This window comes from Etheostoma cragini, chromosome 14 (genome assembly GCF_013103735.1).
Source record: "Etheostoma cragini isolate CJK2018 chromosome 14, CSU_Ecrag_1.0, whole genome shotgun sequence".
Taxonomy (NCBI): domain Eukaryota; kingdom Metazoa; phylum Chordata; class Actinopteri; order Perciformes; family Percidae; genus Etheostoma; species Etheostoma cragini.
In genome coordinates, this window is record NC_048420.1 from 15,877,505 (window position 1) to 15,900,339 (window position 22,835).

Consider the following 22,835-nt stretch of genomic DNA (forward strand, 5'->3'; position numbering starts at 1 on the left):
TCTCTGTGTCTCAATATCACAAAGAGTCCTAAGACACTACATCTCTGGATCCCTATGTTCTGACAGGCCATAGTTCAGATGTCAGTGGAGTTTGCACAGCAGATTGAGCTGGCTCGTATCAACAAGCGTGCCTGCCAGAGAAGCGCCTCCATGCAGACCCGGTCAGATAAAGAGGAGGTGGAGGAGATGGAGAATGAGGAGCGGATGACTCCCAGAGCTCCTCTCACCTCAGGCTCCTGGCTGGGGGAAGTGGAAAAGGAGAGACTGGAGAGAGAGCTGGAGGACAGGGATGCTGAGATCAGAAAGTTGAAAGAGGAGCTCCAGAAAACTGAATCAGGACATGAGCAGGTCAGTGTCACTAACTGAGCTGTCGCACGTAATGTGCTGATCTACCTTCAACACCCCACACATTTCATTCATTTCATCTGAGAGAATGTATTACTGCTGTGTCATTCATTTTCAGATGCACTTTGTCGCAATGCAGGTGTGGCATTGATTATGCAAGTTTTCACTGCTTTTAAAAAAAAAAACATACAACCACTAACAATAATAGGAAAAATAGTTTGTAATTGTCTCTCACAACCTTTTTAAGGATTTCATTGGAAGCACATTTGTTTATCTACTGTTGTCAAGAATAACAATGTAGTTTCTTGATTGTATATACTTTCTTATCTACTCTGCGAGCAAGTGTTTCCTGATGTTGATATGTGATTTTTGTTTTTGTAAATCACTCCTTATTCCTTGAAGAGGGCCTGCTAGGCTTTCACTAACCGTTTATTGCATAATTAAGCTTCAACTGTGTGATTGCAGTGGCTGCCAGGTTCAGTGTTCTTTGTCAGATGAGTTGCTCTAACACACTCTTGGTGGTGGTATAGTAAGGATCAAAAAGTAAAATGTTCTTAAGCTTCTGTTATTGGCTCAGATGAGTTTTAATGAACTGTTTACAGACATGATTATGCTATTCTCTCCTAAATTCACCTGAATTATCTTATTTACTAAAGAATTTCATCAAAGTAAACATTGAGTTAATGTACATAAAGCAGAAGCATCTTTTGTTAAGACATTTCCAGCATCAGAGGAATTGTGCGTGTGTGAGTTCGTGGGTTTTGGGGGGTAGTCTGCCCTGTCCTGTTCAAACTGCTTCCATGTTGCTATTTATCTGTTTCATACATTGTCTCTTTCCCCTTTTCTGTTATTTTATTTAATAACTTTCTTTCTCTATACTCATTTCCCATGTATTTGTCCATCAATCTGCGCAGGGACCACAGGTGGAAAATAGCAATCAGCTAGAACCTGGCACATCGCTTATTCTCTCGTGCAAGATTAATGTTTTATTGTGTGCTTTATAAAACAAGCTAAGAGTTGAGATCACAAATTAAGAACTAGGAATTTATTGACATTTTTGTATTTGCATTACATTTTTCTGATCCCGGAGTATACAGCACTGTATGTTGTCGGTTACTCAGAAACTATTTAAAAAAAAAGTCATTTGGAATGAGCTCTCATCCATCTGAAAAAGGGATTCTTTTACTGAAGTCAGTGCTGCTCTCACTCATCGGCAGTCTCTGCACAGTGCAGTGTCTGGGAGGGAATTGAGTGGAGGAGAGGAGCTGTATTTCTGCAGTTCTTTCAGGAGATGGAGCTGTTGCCTCTGCATGTCACTGTGCCTCAGGTGCACCTGTTGCCATAGCACCACAAAGATAGCACTGTTTTTCTCAGCTCCAAGAGAGTTAAAAGTGCATCTTTGTGTTTGTGTGCGTCTGTGTGCTCATTAAAAGAGGCAGTGTGTCTACTTGCCCCTTGCTGTGCCTTATTTGAATGCAGTTTTACTATTGGTCGCGCATTCAGCCACTCTTGTCGTTTGCCGTCTAGTGTTTTCAGGAATCTGTTTATTCAACTGCGACTTTGCAATGACTGGGATGCTGTCTGTGTTCTCTCTCCTGCCCGTCCAGGCATTAAAGAAGGGAAACAGCCAAGAAGAAGTTGAGGAAGAGGAAGATCCCGGCGGGCCGGAAATAAAGAAGGCTGGTAGAGGCAACCTGTCATCACAAGAGGAAAGAGAATCCTCTAATAAGGACACTGAAAGGTAGTGAAAGAAACTTTTTTCCTGCAAATTCCTCATGGTAAAACATTATGCACAGAGATGCTCCATGAAGAAGAATATTCTGTATATTCCAAATATATTCAATTAGTGATTTATTGTTTGTCTTGGTGATTTACACAACTTCAAAACATAATTATATGATTGAAGCCAAATAAAGATGAGAAAAGCTTTAATTCTGTCCTATAGAAGAAATGAATCTTGGGCGTTCGAGAGAAACGAAATGGCAACACCGCGCATAAACACACGATAAACATACAATTAACCTACATAGAAACATAATGATGCGTTATCTTGTACAATGCTTTAATAAACCTCACACCATACCCCCTGCCTTTCTTCACAATCACAGAAGAACAGAAGAGAACCCACAACTCCCCCCCCCCCCCCCCCCCCCCCCCCCCCCCCCCGTACTGCACTTAATTTTGATAATGATTTCACGTTTCCTGTCAACTAATGCTGTGGTCAATAACTTCTGAATTGTACTATGCCAAATTGCTTAATACCATATCAATTATAACATAGCATATATATATAAAACCTATTGCACCAGTACCCTATCAGGCATTGTAAATCCTAGAACTATAATGGTGAGTACCACACATATTATTTAGTAGTATTATTCACATATACATCACTGCAGCCAGTACACACACATCTTATCTCTTATTATTGATTTAAGTAGATTCAGTGTTAGTATGTTGTCTGTCAAACCGTGACCAATACGTTGTTAATAGCTTCAAGCCTTTCTTTTTGCCAATTAACACTTAATACTTAACATAAAACTACAGATTTGAAAAAGAAACTCATCTGCACTGCGATTGTTTTTGACATGTTGTTACTGCTTTCAGAAACATCCTGCGTGCGGCCAATGAGAAACTTAGTCAGGTGCTGGTTGACGTCCTGAAGACTACTGCAGCAGCGGAGGAAACGATGGGGCTCCACATGCAGAGTCTACGTGATGCTTCCAGTCGAGGGCAGCAGGCAGCCACGCCCCATTCTACCACACAGAGCGCTAACGCCGAGCCCGTCAGATCTTATGCTGCAGGCAAGTAACATCAGGTCTCAGTATTATTTTAGGGTAAATGCTGGTCTTTGTGTTTGGGCAACAGGTTCAACAGCCCATCCACCCAAATATGTTTTTTGTTGTTAAGCAAGAAAGCAAGAAAAGACATCAGAAAACAGAACAAAACACCTACTAAATGCAATGATGTATACACTGACACCCTATACAACACCTCATTACAGGAATTTATAACATATTTCTGTGCATTGCAGTTTTTGCACCATTGCAGCTGCACTTGCATTAGCATTGTGGTATTTTATAGAGCTTTGAATCAGTTTATATTTGGGAAAATACAAACGCAAAACATTTGCAAACCAAGTAGTGTAAAACTGTTTTAAACTACATTTATTGACGTGTTGGAGTGTTCTAGATTTCAAATGTGATTTCAAATTCAACTTTTAACACAACACATCCAGTGTTTAGCTGGCAGCCGTGACTGCAGTTGAAACTCCTCTGCTGCTAATATAGTCCAGTGCAAAGAAGCAATACTTTACTATGACTACATGATGCTATTGCACAAGCAAATTGTGGATCCTCCTCTCAATCTTCACTAAGCCTAGTATTTGTGGATATTTTTCTAAAATAGAAAACACACCATCAGTATGTGTATGTATGCATGTGTACACTTATCATGCAAAAAATAAATGTGATCACATGCAAATTAATAACAGCTTGGGCAGTGAGTAGTGTGAGTCAGATGTCAGAAGAATATCAGATTTGCCTGCCGTCCGAATGGCTCATTATAAGTGAAGGTTGTGACGCCATGGGAACTAAAGACAACAAAGTGTCATGTTACCAGCTAATCCTAATATTTACTTTAGGTGTTTTTAATGGGACTCAACAGATGCTATGTTATACTGGGTCGCATATGACTTATTGTATTTGACCAAAGACCTCCTGACATTTTACACAATGCGACGGTTATGGTGAGTTTAAATCTCTGAAATTCTGATGAAAATAATTACAGTTTGTAATAACCAGTGACTTGCATAATTCTGTCAGCATAATATGTTGAGTAAATGTTGAGCCATCTCGCTGCCTGCTAGTATCATTTAATATTATCTGATAATGTGGTTTCAAAGTCAAATAATTATATGTAGATTACATTGTGAAGCTTAAATGCACAGTCGTGTAATTTGAACCGGATGATGTACAGTATACCTCCAAGTTTTTATGGTTTTGATTATTTAACTCTGCTTTGTAAAATACTCATGACGGGTAGTTCTTGTCCTACACCAAGACTAACACCAATTCATTTTGTCATGGGCACGTCATATGGTTTTAAGAAGTTAAATTTGTACTGTTCTTGCAGAATTTTATATAAGTGTGGTGATTATTCTCTTACAGTATCCTGGTTTATATTTTTAAATATTAGGCATACAGGTTAAAAAAAGCAAGCTTTTCTAGGAAGCTGTTATGTCCTAGTGAACTTTAAATGTGTTGACAATGTAATATACCGATGCTTCAGGTATGGTGTGTGATATTTTTCTGCGCTCTGTTCTTCTTGTCATATCAGGTCCCTCTGCAGAAATTTGCCATGGCAGCGAGGCCGCCGCAGACAACGTGAGTCTGTGGTCTGGGGAGACAGAGGCTGGCGAGGGTCTGGAGGTGTCCCAGCAGATGATGGACGACCTGCTGCACGGGGCGGGGACACAGCTAGAGAATGAGGAGCTTTTAATGGGCATAAGCAGACGACTCCAAACTGCTCTGGAGAAGATGTTGATGGCCATCAACGACACCACCAACCAGGTACAAGCGTTGTTGGTTAAGGGGCCTGGGATCAGTGTACCGTTGGACACTTGTCTGACTGTGTATGGCACTTTCTGCTCACTAAGTAACTCTTCTAGTGTTTAATCTAAAGCATCAGTTACTGTAAGGTACAAAATAATATAATAGTTTATGATAGTAGGGCTATCTAGCCTTTTGAAAATTTTACATTGGTGCCAATACAAAAGTTTCAATGTTATACTTTACTGCGGGATAGAAACATGTTTTTAAACCTTTTATTTTATCATGACAAAAATGCCGCCGGTGATTTCAGCTTAGCATAAAGACTGGAAATGGGAAAACCACTAGCCTGCCTCTCTTAAAAGGTAACAATCTGCATACCAGCACCTGTACAACTCACTAATTAAGATGTTATATCTCCAAGAAAACAACATATAGAAATGATAATTCACAGTTTTATAGGGGTTTTTGTGCCGGGCCAGGACCAGTTGCCAGTGAGACAGCGTAATCAATATCTTCATCTAACTCTCAAAAGCTAATTTCCAAAAATATAAACCATTATATACTAATATATACTGATTTTAAAAAGTTCCTTGGTTTACATAGAGTTGGATAATATAATCCTTTAATATATATATAATATAATCCTTTATAATAATAATAAAGTATGACCAAATCCGCCTAATATTCTGACAAACATTTAATGCCAATTTTCAATACTCCAGTGTTATAGTTATAGTTAAAGTGCTTTGTCAAGTGAACTGGGTTCTTTTCAGGTAGAAATTCATTGAATTCTTCATCAACAGTCATGTGTGTGTTTGTGCAGAAAGCTGTAGTGACACATTTAGGCTTTGTCAAAACATTTAAAGATCCGAACTCAACACTGTTAACACCCGCTGTGGGCTTCTACGCCCGTTCAGGGAGGCATAATAGGGATGAGACTGCAGAATGTGGCCAGCAACAAAGTTGGCCTGTCTAGAATTCACACACAAAAGAGCTGCCTCATTCCCAGTGGTTGCCTATAGATACAAACTGTATTTTCACTGAGCTATTGTCTGGTCGATCAGCCTATCGTAGTCATTATCCCGCTGTGTCCAGTGTCAGCCCACAGAGACAGGGCCAGTCTAACTAGGCCATTGAATGTGTTACTGTAACTGCACAGCACAACTCATCTTCCCGTTGGCTGTAATTCATGCGTTACTTACGCTGAGATGGATTTTATCTTGTCGATCTAAAAATAGCTTTAAAGACATTTCAGGCTGAGGACGAGCATCACTGTTGTTGCCGCATCCATCTACACCGCAGTGACTGTTGACTGAATATTATCTATTGAATCATTTGTTTAGCACTAGAACTTAGACACGCTGTACATTTCTATACTTTGGTGTCACAAACTAAAGAGGTTTTGGTTTGGTTCACTAACTGTGAGTTGTTCATGATAGTAAACAATACAGCTGAATTCATAATTTGATAAATCTGCAACAAATTTAAGAAACATCCATTATTTAAACAAAAAAACGATTAAGCAAAACTGCCAGAAAAATTACTGGTTCCAGGTTAAAAATAGAAAACTTTAAATGTGTTTGTTTTTTCTTTTACTTAAAAAACAATGTTAGTGCTGTCAAACAATTAAAATATTTAATCGCATTAATGTCATAGCTAACTCGCAATGAATCACACATTTTTATTAACATTTTATTTAATTGTCCTTTTAATTTATTTTGTCCCATTATTATTTTTTTCTCATTTTAATGCTTTTATCAACATGGAAAAGTTGATCGGCTTGCTTTGTGCAAATGTTTTTCATTGAAACAACATAGCAAATAATCTCTCACACAATGTAACACTGTCCCTCAATAAAAGGGTGAATAAAATTTGTTGACGAGGGGGCGGAGAATTTGCATCAGCTGTGTGATTGGCCATTAAGTGGTATTTCAGACTGAACGTGCTGCGTTGATAGCGCAGTTCACAACAACAAAACACACAGATCCCCTTGGTCTTGTCAATGGAACCATTTGGCAACTTTTAAAAAGTAAACTTTCCATTCTGAATCTTAGTGGCATCCGTTTCGGCGTCTCACGCTCGCCATCCACTCAAAACATAACATTACTACTCTTTAGCCTGCTTGCAAGCCCAAACAAGTGTGTGGGGCGTGCCTGTTGTTTTGTTTCCGGTCTAGCTAGAATCCGGTGTGAAAACATCTCGCTATAAAAAATGTTATGCTTTTAAAATAAGTTTGCGTTAACGCCGATAATAACGCATTTAATGAAAATCACTAAATAATTTATACAGTAAATTTCAACATGGGTTCTGGGACATCATGTTTTTTTTAATGACGATAAATTAGTCAAGAAAGTCAAATAATCATAAATTGCATCCCCATTAAAACCACACCATAGATTTTACAAGAGAATTATGTGTTACAGTGTTTGCATTTCCTTCAAGTACACACCGTTAACAGCACATTAAACTTGTAATCAACAAAACCACTTAATGGTTTGTTCAATGATTTCCTTGCTGCTATTGATCTGATATACATTAGTCTTGTCTGTAAGCGGTGCTGGGTCGTCACTTCTTGTCTGAGAAGCAGAGATTGATGACACAAGTCGGTCAGGAATGTTAATTATCTTTGTTAAACTACTGCCGTAAATGATTTGCCTAGAGAAGGTGCTTGCTAACTTACTGTCCACTCCCATTATCTGCCAGTGAGACGTGGAAATTGGTTGTGTGCAGTCAGTATGACGGTTGACATGCCAAACAGATACAGTAGGAGGGACCAAGAGGCAGCATGTCAGAATGCCTTATGCGTCTTTCTGCTGCTACATAGGGACTGAATCCAGTTTGACAACTTTTTGTGGGAAGGGTGTGTGCTCTCTGTAGGTTATTTATATATACACCAAGAGCCTCTGCTCTATCTGCTAAATCTACCTGGCTCTAATGATAGAAGCCACACCTGCTTCCCTCCCACTTTTGCTGAACACTATCCTGCTGCGTGCGATCAATGTAGGAAGTGGAAGAACAATCCTCCCGTCTTGAGTGGTGAAAACCTGGCATGGAAGTCTGGAATTTAATCCTTTTTTTTTTTTTGGAGCATGTGGGTAGACGGAGGCTAAGTGAGTGTAACATAGTGACAGTAGCCCGCCTTGGGTAAGTAAGCCTTGCCTGACAGGACAGAGAGATCCGGCTACAGTGAGTAATATTATGGAATGAGAAGGGGAGCATGCGTAGAGAGGAAATGACAGCAATCCTAGACAGAAGTAAAAAAGAAAACGTGAAAGACTTAAGATCCAAGCGCTGTCATTTCACCCTCGGCTGGCTGCCGCTTGGACTAAACAATTAAAAGGGGCCCCTGGGAGGCTTCCCCGCAGGTCGGGGTTGCTACGGCAGCATAGTATTGTTAATGAATCTCCAATGAGAGAGAGGATAGCAAGCCGGAGCAGACGTGGGGGTGTGAGCTTTACCGAGCGGCATGATATGGTTTCACTCTGAAGAAAGAAGGTCAGAGAGAAAAGAGAAAAAGGGTTGGAGATCTTCAAAGAGGACAGGAAGAGAAGAAATGCTTGCCTTTGTGTTTACAAACCTCCTGTGGTTGTGTACAGGAATGCCTTTTAAACTGCCGGAGCAAGATTTGACTTTCACCTGCCGTTGAGGATGACACTTTTTGGTAGGACTATAAGAAATCCAATGAAATCGGATGACTTTCTCTCTCGATATTTACCTGGAACCTGTTCTGCCTCCAACCAGCAGCATGAGATTAACATGACGTGTGAATGTGACCCTCTCCAATTGTTGTTTACTCTTCTTGTGTGTGTTGTAAACACATAGAAACTGTTGCTTGGAGCTACCACAACGTTGCTCACAGCTTTATTCCCCACTGGACTTTTTTTTCTCAGTTGGGGTTGCACAGCTCAACCTGACAGATTATGGCAAATGGGAACCTCTTTTGATAATTCCAGAAGAGGACCTTCAACATAACATAACCGGGGCTAGAAGGTCTTCCTTCATCCATCTATCTTTTACCATGGATTCCTACCGCTCTTACTGGAACTCAGGCATGCAGAGCAGCACGTGGATGGAAGGGGAGGACCAGGATGTGTACGAAGTGGAATCTCGTGTACCCCTTCCCCGACCTTTCCCATTATGCAGCACCTTGAACGAGAAAAATGCTGTTGTGGTACATACGCAAATCTCGCATGTCAATCATAGAATTAATGGTCACCTTCTTAAGGTTATCTCCAAAATCTCCCTGCCTACTCCTCCGTATACAGTAAGTTTACACCTGGTAAATGTTCTGTATCTAAACTGTCTTGGAGTTTTTAATTTGTATAAAGAGTTTGGGTTAGTGCAATTTCAAATAGTCTGTACATCGGATGGAGAGTATTGTGCTTTTGATTAATATTTAATAGGTACAATCACCAAAGCTTGTTTTATATCGTTCAGGTCTGTGCATTCAGATGATGTAATTTAAAAGCCCTTCCACATAGGAGCACAGCAGCTCTTTCTGTGCTGCTTTTGAAACCGTAGGTGAAAGATTAAAGACTTCTATTTGCCAGGGTCATCTTACCACTTCCTGGTTCTCATAATGTTACAATAAGACCTTTGCTCAGAGAGATATGGTAATCTATGGAAAGAAATTTATGGGAACGTGTTTATTGGTTATTCCAATTTGATGACTTCATAGCTGTGACACATGGAAAAGATGAATTCTGTCACCTAACCTGAAGATTATTAAACTAATTTGATATAATTAGTTCAGTGTGTTTCTGTCATATGTGCACATAACCTAATTTTGGTGTTGACTTTTGTACAAGTTGCCTTTTTGTCCAATACCATTACTTAAAGTCTGTCTAAACATTATGCATTAAGACTGTGAACTGTTTTGTCAAGCCATTTGTAATGGCTTTATATTCCTAAAGGTGCCAACAAAATGCTTTTCTAAGTAACTTAAAACAACTTGCTTAATGTTTTATTGAAATTAGATAAATTGCTTACCAGCTTCAAATCTTTTAAGTGAATGATACTGGTATTAAACTGAATCTACAGTATATGCAGTATTTTACTGTAAGCAGACAAAATGTGTTTTCCAAATGGCCCGAAAGATATGGTTGAAATCAATGATATGATAATGAGATGATATTTTAAAGGATATTTTCTAGGTTCTGTTAATATCATGTTGGTAAATGTTTGTAAGTAATGTCAAAATAATCAAATGGACATTGAGATCAATTATGCATTACATGAGACTAAACGTTTTATATATAAAAACAAAAATGTCAATAACCCTTTTTTTTATATTTTGATTTGAATCACAATTTGCTCTGCAACATGGAATCGGAAAACGTACATTTCTTGTGGGATACTGTGATACGATCAATTACGTCATTATGTAATTCAGCTGAAAGCAATTAGGGATATAATTAAAATGATTAGTGTGCGTGAAGAATAAGCATCTCGATCCTACACTTCCCATAATGCAGCTTAATAGCATATTTCATTTGATCCTCCCTGCCTCTTTAATGGACACTTTCTTTCAAACCACACACCTCCACTTTGTAACGCACACCTTTTTGTTAAAATGTCTCGAGCCCAAGCCGAGATGACCCTTATGACATCATCAGTCACAGAAGAAATTATGCAGCTCTTCTCAACTCCCTGAGTAGTTCTACTCATGACGATCTTTTAAATGTAAAGTCAGATCAAGGTTCCCCTTTAGGGCTCTCAACGACTGTTCTTCTAAGCTAATTCAAGTTCATCTTTCCCTAACTTTTCTCTAACTCTTCTACATGTGTAACTCTTTCCTCTCCCCATCTCAGCTTGAACATGCCAGGATGACCCAGACTGAGCTGATGCGTGAGTCCTTCCGCCACAACCAGGAGATGAACGAACTGATTCAGAAGCAGGAGGAGCTGCAGGAACGGTTGTCTGAGGAGGCCCGGGCACGGGAGCAGCTGGCTCTGGAACTTCACCGGGCTGAGGGTGAGTTTTTCTGAAAACATTTTTTAGTTATAGGAAATATGATCAGCATGGAATACATTAATTTGTTTCTCTTTTTGTTTCTTGCTTTTACATTAATTTGATTTAAATGTTGGTTACTTTCCATGTGGGGTAGGAAGTCTGCGCCGTACTTTCATCCAGCAGCTTCTTTATAGGATTTATTTATAGCCTCTTTATAGGATGAATGGCACTACTCTCTATTTCTCTAATTGTATGTGTGATAATGTGTGTCTGTATGTCAGAATGAATGATTACAAAAAACAGAGAGCATAATGAGGAACTGAAGTGAAAAAGCATCTGTGCATCCTTTTGGGGGAGGGGGTGTTACGCGGAGTAATGGGATCAGCTGTTTGAAAGGGAGAGTACAGACGTGTGAGACCATCTGTGGTGACAGATCGACAAATAGTAATTTCTGTTTGTCAACCTGTCTCTAATTTTTGTTTGGCAACTAAATCATGAGGGTTTGTTATTTTTTGAGGGGAAGGTACACAGTAAAATCTTCGAGTTTCCTTAACTTCGATTCACCAGGAAGTCAGTGGCCAATTGTTGACAGCTGTCAGTGCTGTGACAGAACTTATTGGTTGAATAATGTCCCATCTATGTCAGAGACAGCTGGTCCATGAGGGTTAGCTCTTACAACCACATCCACTTTCTCACTCCCCAGTCGACTGGGGTAGCTTTAAGTCTCTCACACAAATTGGCAAATGTACAGTACAACAGTAATTTCTTTCTTTCTGGCTTTGTGTACACACTAAACAGTGGTGAGTGTATAACCTTTTCTAATCTTATACCATCTTTATTGGTATCCTGTTATGTTTGTTTTCTGCAATCCTATAAAGGTCCTGAAGAATAGCAAATATTTGCTGTCATGACGTTTTACAGCTTTGACAATCAAAGAGGGAGACAATTTGGCCACCTACAGTAAAAATAAAAGAAAGAACATTATATAGAATAGGACTGCAACTAACCATTATTGTATTATAATTTATCTTATTTGTCAAACTAAACCAACAAATACTCACATTTTAGAAGTTGAAACCAGATATTTAATATTTTTGCTTGAAAGATGACAAACAATCTGTCAATTATCAATTGTCAATTATTTGCAAATCATTTTCTGTCACTTGACTAATTGATTAATCAACTAATTGTTTCAGCTCTAGAAGAAAATAGATGCTACATCCCAAACTATTCCCTGGTCATGTGGCATGCAAATTCTTCATTAACTTTTAGGGAGTGCTTGAAATCTGCTCAGCCTCTTGTTTCTTGGACACATACTTGTGCAAATGCCAATGAAAAGAAAGATATATAATTCCCCTCCTATTGTGTGGGTGATCCACGCAGGTAAAAGCTCAGGGTGTGGCCTTTTCAAACCAGTTTTAAATTAACCAAAGAGACAGGCTCATCCTGGAAAAAGATCCTCTTCACTGATAGACGGAACATACTGTATGGATGTCTGTGAAGTGGATGAAAAGTCTTCTTTTGTTATGGTTTAAGAAGTGTAAAAGACTAAGTTGGACCACATGAAGCTGTGGAAATATTGTCTTGCAGAGTAAGTGTGATTATGGATTCCCAGTAGAGCTCTGTTTAGTTAGTAGACAATGTTTTTTTGATGTCATTAATCACGTGCATCTGATAGCTATGTAAGGATCCCTCCTTAGGCAAACTTTGCACACAGCTTTGGTTCGTGCTTAGATGTCTAAAATAATAGTTATCTACTGACAACACAGGTGACATTTACCTTCTGCCTCTCTCTCTGTTTCAGATAACACACAGAGTGCATTGAGCCCATATAAGCTACAAACACGTAGTTAATTTAACCTTTTAGAAGGATCTCATTCAATGCCAAAATTGTAGTTACAGTAAATTAATGAATGTATTACTAGTCTCTGTGTGTGTGTGTGTGTGTGTGTGTGTGTGTGTGTGTGTGTGTGTGCACCCACTTCCTATAACTGTGAGCTGAATACATCCTGGTGCTTAATGCTTGCTGACCTGTGACAGGGCAGTACAGTAATAACTGCATTTCATTGTGTATACAGCTCAATCTTGTACTTCATGCCAAGCGAAATGGGTCAGACATGATCATTTGTGTTTCTGCATTTGTATGTAAGTTTGCGTGCCTTGGCATTTATGTATGTATGTTTTTGTTTGCTGTTGTGTTGTTGGTAACCTTGGACCTTGTGTCCTCTTGTTAGTGCTTGTTTATCTGGATGGCTGCTGTGTGTGGTGTGTGTTTGACTGAAGCTGGCCAAGTCTCAAAGTAGCCTAATCCCTCTTAATTCTTCTGTTAAGTGGTCGTAAGAATGGGCGGCTATGAAAGATGCAATAACTTTATTAAAGGGAAATTATGAATTTCCATTTTAGCTCCCTCTATAACTGTCCTCCTCTTGCTTGATCCACATTCAGGTCTGATTGATGGCTACACGGGTGAACGGGCTGTGCTGGAGGAGCAGTTGCGTCACAAGGAAGAGCTTCGTCTGAGCCTTGAGCAAGAGCTGCAGGTGAGGCATCCCAGCAGCAGAGAGGATACAAATAATTACCTTTTTATGTGAGATGGTACTTGACATTTAGAACATTTGTAGGTCAATTTTTTTTTGCCTCTGGCGCAGAACAGTAGTGACTCATGTGTAAGCATAGTTACTTGAGGTTGAATTAGTAAAAGTATCTACCAGGAAAAAAAAATTTGGTCATCATATAAAATAAAATAAAATAAAATGTAAGATATTAGGTAGTGTTGATTCTCTTTAGTTTCATAATAACATACAATCCCGTATGTATTCAAGCTAAAGCGCTGGTGATATACTATATCATTTTCTTATTGTCAAATACAGAACATCACCAGTCTAAATATTAAATAACAACGTATATTTAAATTCAACATACTCCTGTATCCATTTTCTGCCAGTCCGTAACTGAATGTCCTTTTTCTATGCAGGTGACAGGTAGCCGGCTGCAAGAGTTGGAGAACGAGAGGCTTCAGATGCAAGAGGAGCGGGCGCTGCTGTCACGGCAACAAGACGCCATGAGGGAGAATGCCGGGCCCCGTGAGCTTCGTAAGTATCCCAGAATTCATTTACCGACAATATACTTTATTCAGATAATAAATAGCCCAGGAAGTTTAGCTACTAAATGCACAGGAAGTTATTATCCTTACAGTTGAAAGGAACATATTAGGAAGTCATTTTTTCAGCGTTTGAACTGGAACTGAATTTAGTGTATGTTTGATTATGTGAACTGTATTGCATCATAGTTGTTGTTACCAAATAGATAGGAAACAAAAATACACAATCTCTCAGGTTTTCTGCTCTTTTTTTTAATCAATGCTGAAGTTTCAGTTAGTTTGGTGTGGTTGTATTAAAAGAAAATGACTCACCTGAATTAAATCATGAAGCGTTCCTTGAATTACATCTTGATGTGTGAAACATTAACCCAGAGTCAGTCAGCTGCATGTCATACAGCAGTCGTTATCATTGTTTTAGCGCCTCAAAGAAGTGTATATTGACAGTATACAATAAAAATACCCAGATCTGCATTTATACTGTTTATCAAATAGCCTGCATTAGCGATAATTTAGGTGCCTTGTTAGCAAGAGAAATTCAAACCGAGGGTCAAAAAGTTCAAAAAATGTTTTGAATGTTTTTTTTCCATTGTAACAACTCTGAGACAACTTTACATTTCTTACAAAGTTGCTACCAGTATTTTTGCCTCAAGTCATATATTTACAGGTATTTGCCAAGAAATTCTCTGGAAACATGAAGCTCGATAACGGTATCTGCTAATTTTGCATTATATAACCCCTGTATCCCAGTAATTTCTCTGATAAAATGGTGAGTATTCTGTATCTAAAGGGTATAAACCAAAGGGGCTATTTCAGAAACGTTTTCCTTTCACAGCATCCTTTCTTCAGCCTTAACCTACTGGCGTGAAACAGACAAAAGCACTGCCATTCTGTCGTCACCCTTTTCTATTCTTTATCTAAGACTTTTCATGTTCATGACAAAAACCAGAGCATGTTACATTCCTGTGCTTTCTTATTCTCCTGTAGGCCTAGTTGAAGCTGCAATGGTTGCAGCACCTGAAGCAGGTGTGTCCACTTTGAGCATGGCTCAGTCATGTCTACTATGTGTTCCGTATGTCTACTGTAGCTGAGTGACACAATATCTCTTTAACTCTAATTCAGCAACTAATCCAACAAAGCTTGGAGCTTGCTTGCTATTGGCTCACAAACTCACTCAGTTCAATCACTAACCTTTGCTTCAGCTTTTCATCTTGATTGATTTTCGACCCGGTTCATCATTTTTAATGTCTTGGAGTCAATGTTAGCACTCATTTTAGCATGATGAAATGAAAGTAATCTCCAGATTCAGATCCACTTATATTTAGTTATTATTTCCTTTCTGTCAATCATCTGCACTCTGAATTAAGGCATATTATTGTTATATGTTTTTAGAACTGTAGATGCTGTGCTTACAGTATTTCTTTGATTGAGTGAGATTATTGGCTGTTCAGGAAGTCCATCTCCCCTGCCTGTAATTGCTTATTGGGCATGGATATCGCAATGTCTGGGCTGTCCACGTGTTTGTTCTGTCACTTGCACTCTTTCACCTTTTACTTTTGCACTAATCCTGCAGAGTTTGATCCTGGGTAAACCATTGTGGGTTGTTAACTGGTGGCAGCTGAAGGGCAAAGAGGCATCATGATGGGGAATCATGTTGGGAAGTTGACTGAGATGTTTGAAGAGTCTGAAGTTAGCCCTGTATTCAGTTAAAGCCATATACGTGACCTCCACAACATATAAAATTGCAACATTTCAGAGAAGGAAGTTGACATAATAATACTATTTTTCAAAAAGCAATTCAATTCAATCAGATGGCTCACAGACTTCAGACTCTTCAGTAGCTTCATCTCAGCATCCTGTTCATCACCAAAACCTGAATGAATCATTAACTGAAGTTCACCAGCTATAGTTGACAGGCAGTGATGCCTAACCGCCCCTCCTTCTTCCACTGTATTCTGTAGACCTTCTGGAGGAGACGGAAAAGCTGATGAAGGAGAAGGTGGAGGTACAGCGTCAGGCGGAAAAGGAAAATGCCGACCTCCTGAAGCAGGTGAAGCTCCTGGAGGTGGAGCTGGAGGAGCAGGTCAACAGAGTGATTGAGCTGGAGCACGCTCAGAGCACAGAGAGCGGAGACCTCCTACAACAGGTCCAAGCTCTGGAGAAACAGCTGGAGAAGAACCGGAGGTTCCTTGATGTGAGTGACAAAGAAAATGGCCAATAGCCTCATGTAGCTTTTACTCAATATTCTAAATTATGTATGCTATAATGTCCAAAAACTGTGTGTCTCCAGCTCTTAAATGTAAAATGTGCGCTGCTTTTATTGTCGTTTATCACAGTGAATTAAATATCTTTGAGTTTTAGACTTTTGGTTGGATAATAAAATGGTGGGAAGAATGTATGCTTATGTTCATTCTTATTTACATTTTCAACATTTTACAAACCAAGCTATTGATTGATTAATCAAGAAATAATCCCTAATGCAGTTTTTTAGTAACTGCATTAGTAATAACCTGGCATGTAAAAAATTAAACTTTTTTTAAAACAGATCACAATACCTCGCAAGGTATGTTACAACCATTACTGTTTCTTGGGACTGGATATGTTTTAGACAACATCTTTTAAACATTAAGTTAAGTCATGGCAGGGGTAACTGCAAATAATTCAAAATACAAATTACTAGGCTCAAACTAGTCAACATATCTAAAAGGTGACCTTATAATTATATTATTATTATTTTTGGGAGGGGGGAATCTATCTCACATCTGGCTCATGGTCTAATAAGTTTGTTACCATAATCATAATTAGGCCACTTGGCCAGGAGTTCTATTGTCTTGTTGTTTTTGATTACACACAAACAGGAAAATTGACACAATCATGCAACTGGCGCAGCCCAAAGCCCAACGCAAGTATCTTTGCTAGTTAAGATCAACATAGTTGTCAATATCACGTCCATCGCCCGTGGCGTTTAAATAGCAGATGTGCCTGCGCCCATGGGTGTGTTGGTCTTACAGCGAGGTGTGTTCAGGGGCATTCTTGACATGTTGCTATCTTGAGGCAGCGGAAAGTGATCACGCCATTGACCAATAAAAACCTGGTCTATATAGCGGCTTTGTTTTTGTGGTGTTTTTAGAGCGCAAATATTTTAAGCTCCTGCACAGCGTGTGCACATTGTACTTGTTAAATACACAGGGACGCGCATTAGCACACAAGCATGCATAACATAAAAAATAAAAAATATTACAATGTGAAATAGATTTGTTGGCTCTCATGCTTTCATTTCACGCGTTTTTTCTGCCGTTGATTCGTACACTCCCAGAATGCACCTGCGCCAGGCTCTTCACGCTTCGTGCTTGGATCGTTAAAATAGGGCCCTTGCTTTCAAAGCATCTGATTATTAAAATAATCAATACCAACAATCAATATGAGCTTTTTTTTTGACAAGGAAACCAGTTTCTAAATTTGCCTTTGCAAATAAGGTGAGCAAGTATTGAAGATCTGATTCTACATTTTCATATTCTTGTCTTTTTTTTGTGTCCAGGAACAAGCTGTGGACCGAGAACATGAGAGGGATTTCTTCCAGCAGGAGATCCAGAAACTGGAACAACAGCTGAAGAATCCACAGAAGCTTCAGGCTGGCTCTGAGCAAAGAAACCGAGAGGTAACAAGAGAAAGCTCTGTTCTCTGCCAGAGGACCACGCATTAATGGAGATGCCTATTTTCTGAAAATAACATAGCTATAAAAACTGAGATGAGAGTCACGCAGCATAAAGAACAATAGAGCTGGTAGAATTACCTGTGCTGCCTTCATAATGACACCAAATCGTGGGAGTGTTTACACAGGCGATAGAGTGAGAGTGGGATTGTTTGTTCCTTGTGAACCTTGGTAAGTTTGGTACTAGTGGGTTTTATATGCACGTTTATATGCATATCATCTAAAACACAATACAGTGGAAGTGATAAGATTAGCTGACATCAGGCATCACATTTCACAAGTGAATACTCATGTCATGAGGTTATGACTGATTTGATTTTATGAACTGCTGAGATTTTACAGGCTAAATCCAAACAATTTAGATTAGAGTTGCACTTATCTATATTTTTTAGAATCAATAGATCAATTGAAAATTTGTAATGTGAAAGGTGTCGATTGTATTGATCAACCCACAGAGATTTGATCACCTTCTCACTCTGCATTTCCTCTCAGCTCTACTGAGTGTTTTTTTTAATAATTTATTTATAATTTAGATTTTTTGTGCTTTACAGCCCACAACTTAACATGGTTCACTCTCATTGGTGTCACTAACCTTGTTTCTAGCTCATGTGCTCAGATATCCAATGTATGCTGCCTGCTCAGCATCCAACAACAGACAGACATAGTTGGCAACTAGCTGGTAAACATAGTGGAGCATTTAGCAGCTAAATAGCTGGATAATTCCACTTCAAATGAATACTGATTTTGCTCTGCTGGATGTGTTGGCTAACATATTCGCCACATCGACTTTTTAAGGCTATAATAAATCCCTGTTGTGTTTACTCCTTGTTCCACTGCCCCCAAGTGGTTAAAAAAGTAAACAATGACAGACATTACACCTGCACCAAGATGTCTGTAATCTTTATTGTTATAGGATCCCAGTTAGCTTCTACAGATACGGTTGCCAGTCTTTCCAATAATATTTGATTTCCACAACATACAGGCAGTTTGGTGTTTCGAACATCCTTCTTTTGGTCCTGTCCTGAATTTCTGACTGGATTTTGATGGTCGAATTTTCATTGTATATCATTTTATATGAGGAGTAGTTGACAGTAATAGAAAAAGGTCTTAACCTGCCTTTTTAAGTTTTCATGTTTAGCAGAAAATGGCAGAATGACATTTCTTTTTGTGCATCAGTTTCATTCATCAGAGCAGTTTTAACCTTGATGTTGTCTATGTATTTTTGTTTTGTCTGTGCTGATATTACTCATTGGCTTCTCAAGGATTTCATCATTGACTGTAAATGTTCATCCACTCACAATCTAGCCCCCAGTTCACTCTGGGCAAGGAGAAATTTAATTTTGATCAACACGGTTGTCATTATTTTGTGACTAATTTGAAGCGCTAATTATGTCCTAAAACCAATCGCCTGGATCATTACACAGGAAAAAGTAATTTGCCAGTAAAGCATCACACCCTGCTAACTTTGAAGGCATTATGTTTATAACATTAATAATAAAAGTGTATTAACTCATAACTCATTTGCCTTTTGGTGACATAAAAGAAAATGAGCCGCACTGGGTAATGGGCCCTCAGCACATTTGACTTGCCCAATCTGAAACATCATTTGACAAGTTAATTCAGTTAATCACTCAGGGGAAGATAATAAATGGCCTTTTTTTATATAGCACTTTTCACAGACTCAAAGTCACTTTACAGGGGAGGTAGAAAACATGAACTAAACTAAACTACACAGAACAAGACAAAGCATAACAAAACAAAACAAGATTCAGGCACAGATGAAAATGCTCAGCGGTATCATAATGTTCACTGTCCTTTCCTTACTCTCTTTGTAACGGAAGAATCCCCGATTTGCCCCTGCTGCTTGTTAGTCTTTGAAAGATATGTTTGTTTAAAGACTTGAATTTTACAACTTCAGATTGTATTTAGCAATGAGTTCTGTGGTTTCCTTGTGTTCATAGCATTGATATCAGTCTCACTTGTGCTTTAAACTCACAGGCAAATACCTAAAAGATAGATAACCTGTACTACGTCTATATTTTCCAAAGACCCATGCCACATTTATATCACTAAGTGCTTTTTCTTCCCCCTCTTGCCCATGAACTCTCCATCCTCTGAACCTTTATGCCTTCTCTCTCCCACGGCTATTACAGGTGGATGGAGTAAGCTCTAAGGTATTGCTTCTAGCTTAACGTAGAATCAAGTCTACCCCAGAGAGCATATAGTTAGTTTTAGTAATCCTGCCCAATCCTGTAGCAATTACTGGCCTGTCCATCTCGCTTTCCTCTTTGTTTTTCCAGTTTGATCCATCTCTGCCGTGTTTGTCTTCATTTGGAAGAGACTTCAAAACATTGTCCTCTCTCACTCTTCTCCTTTCTCTTGTGCCACCCTTAAGTGCCAAACTAAACAGCAAAACAGAAGACAAATTGGGGTGGAAGAAGGGTGTTCACCAGCTTAGTGTAAAACAAACATCATGAAAGTATCCTCTCTAATGATGATTGTCTTTCGATATGAAATTCACGTTTGCATACCTTAAAAGGCTTATTATTTTTTTCTGAGGCCATGCAAAGAACCATCTTACATATATAAGAATTGTAGTTGTAAAACTAACCATGAAAAATCATTATTTGCCACATTAGCAACGGGAAATTTTGAATTTGAAACACTCTGGAATTGACTTGAATTCCATCCATTAATGAATCACAAAAGGACATTCTAGTACAGTAAAGCTTAAAGAAATATAAATAAACCATACAGTGCAAAAGTACTCTCATGAAGAGTTCATCATACTCTCTTGTACAATTTATATTCAATGAAGGGCTGTCAGTGAGGGGGTGTATTTTATCTGCCTTACTGCAGTGTCATTTTGTTTTGAATAGGAACTCAGATTTCTATAATATCTTTTGAAGGCATTTCTGAAGCAACAGGATACCTAAAAAAGTCAGTGATTCTTTTACGAAACAACATCATTTTCTTATTAAATCTAGCAGGGGGGACAGTTTCCCCTCTAGATTTTCCCAAACAAACCTTCCTCCTGTGGATCCTTCTTCCTCCCGTTCACTGATCTGCTGATGTTTTGCCGTCTCATAGATGGATCAGTTACCTGCCAACCGTCCTCTTGGTTAAAGTACTGCCCTGTGTGTGCTCTTTGTGTCCCCTCTGAATGAAATCTCTTTCCCCCCTCTGTCCCTGCACCTCTTTTCACTCTCGGCCCCCCCCCCTTCTCAGGTGGATCAGCTGACCTCGCAGCCAGCTGTACATGTACCAGCAATGCTGTAACATGTGGTGTCTGAGAGCGGTTCCCATTAAATGACTCCCTCCCCCCCTCTCTTTTTCTCTTTCTCTCTCTCTCTCTCTCTCTCTCTCTCTCTCTCTCTCTCTCTTCTGCTTCCTTCATTTCTCTCTCTCTCGCACTACCAGGTGGACCAGCTGACCTCGCAGCTAAAGGAGAAGGCGGATTGGTGCAGTGAGCTGCTGCTCAGCTCAGAGCAGCTGCGTCGTGATTTGGGAGAGCGTGACGAAGAGATTGACAAACTGGAGAGCCGCATCCGCGAACTGGAGCAAGCCCTGCTAGCCAGCGCTGACTCCCTGGAGAAGGTTAGGAAGGGAAGGGGAGTGGGGGAGAGGGAGATGAAGGATGTCCAGGGGACAGAGTAAGAAACGGCAAGGGAAAAAAAGCAGTCTGAACAATAGCTGTGGAGCGCGTGTGTGCGTGTGTGCGTGTGTGCGTGCGTGCGTGTGTGCGTGTGTGCGTGTGTGCGTGTGTGCGTGTGTGCGTGTGTGCGTGTGTGTGTGTGTGTGTGTGCGTGCGCGTGTGCGCGCGCGCGTGTGTGTCTGTATAGATATGTGGTGACAACTGGAGAAGAAAAGGGAGGAGGGTTGAGACGCACAGAGAGAACAATGTGTGGGTGTGTCTACTTCAGCTGCCCAACAGTTTGTTGTTAGTGATGACACTGATGGCTAGCAACTGTCAAGATTGCCCCCCCAGTGTTCGTGGACGACTGTTGTGAGTGAACAAAAAGGAGCAATGCAGGAAATGCTCATATCTGCTTTACAGATGATTTCCTTTTCTTTTATCTGTTTATTGATCCCCTATGGGGAAATTACATTTTACACTCTGTGTCCACACTTTGTTAGTTTACACACAGGCCTGAACTACACACACATACACACGCTCAGGATCTATACATGCAATAATGGAGAGATGCCAGAGTGAGTGGGCTGCCAGCTGAACCCGCGCTTTGAGCGGGTGGGGGGGGTACGGTGCCTTGCTCAACAGCACCTTTTCAGTGCACAGGAGGTGAACTAGCATCTCTCCAGCCACCAATCCACATTCCATACTTTTTGGTCCATACCGGGATTTGAACCAGTTACCCTCCGGTTCCCAACCCAACTCCCTACGGACTGAGCTACTGCCACCCCCCATCTTTGCATGATAAGATACAGCAATGTGCATTTATAGTTTGCATCCTTGAAAATCAGTTTGATCGCAAGAGCTTGTTCCTTCACGCCTTTCTGTGCATGCTGTTAATAGTTTCTTTTGTGTGTGTTGCAGATTGAACATAAAAAGCAGCATGCATCCATCACAGAGGCAAAACACTCCACACTGGAGGCTCAGTTACAGACAGAAAGAGAAGCTCTGGAGCGGAAAGAGAAAGAGGTAGTGTGCTGCTCAGGATGGATAATAAACAGATAATATATCAATTTCACAATTTGAAGATCCAATTGGGAATTAAATGTTTTACATTTGTGGTTTATAGTTGGTATGCAGGTGTTACAGCAAAATGTTTCAGTAGCATTGCTACTACATGTATCATTTGCTTCATTGTCTGGCATTGACCAACTACAAGTACTGTAGTATCCTTTGAGATATGCATTTTTCTTTAATTACATGAATAATAGAACAAATTTGTAGCTAACCAGTAAAACAGAGAAAATCTGAGTTTTCAGTCGTCATGTGGTGCCTCCTCTGAAGTGCTTGCCATGTTTACCTGTCTCATCAGATCAGTAACCTGGAAGAGCAGCTGGAGCAGTTCAGAGAAGAGCTGGAGAACAAGAGCGAGGAGGTGCAGCAGCTTAACATGCAGCTGCAGATCCAGAGGAAGGAGATTAGCAGCCAGCAGCAATACCTAGAAACCAGGGATAGCATGCTCCAGGTAAAGAGCCATCCTCATGG

At 39.7% G+C, this 22,835-nt stretch overlaps 1 protein-coding gene across 11 annotated transcripts in view; it reads left to right on the plus strand.

Annotated features, from left to right (window-relative positions):
- The window catches only part of akap9 (A kinase (PRKA) anchor protein 9), a 64,072-nt gene that overhangs the window by 26,654 nt on the left and 14,583 nt on the right, over positions 1–22,835 (plus strand). For 6 of the 11 annotated variants that reach the window (XM_034892686.1, XM_034892687.1, XM_034892697.1 and 3 more), the window contains 14 exons: positions 67–348; positions 1,953–2,086; positions 2,953–3,149; positions 4,684–4,916; positions 10,709–10,871; positions 13,296–13,390; positions 13,825–13,942; positions 14,935–14,973; positions 15,909–16,141; positions 17,486–17,605; positions 19,813–19,833; positions 21,080–21,256; positions 22,215–22,319; positions 22,663–22,815. In XM_034892686.1, the coding sequence (XP_034748577.1) occupies positions 67–348; positions 1,953–2,086; positions 2,953–3,149; positions 4,684–4,916; positions 10,709–10,871; positions 13,296–13,390; positions 13,825–13,942; positions 14,935–14,973; positions 15,909–16,141; positions 17,486–17,605; positions 19,813–19,833; positions 21,080–21,256; positions 22,215–22,319; positions 22,663–22,815 (2,070 nt within the window). The remainder of the gene's footprint in view (positions 1–66; positions 349–1,952; positions 2,087–2,952; positions 3,150–4,683; positions 4,917–10,708; positions 10,872–13,295; positions 13,391–13,824; positions 13,943–14,934; positions 14,974–15,908; positions 16,142–17,485; positions 17,606–19,812; positions 19,834–21,079; positions 21,257–22,214; positions 22,320–22,662; positions 22,816–22,835) is intronic. The other 5 variants (XM_034892691.1, XM_034892692.1, XM_034892690.1 and 2 more) reach the window with 4 other exon arrangements.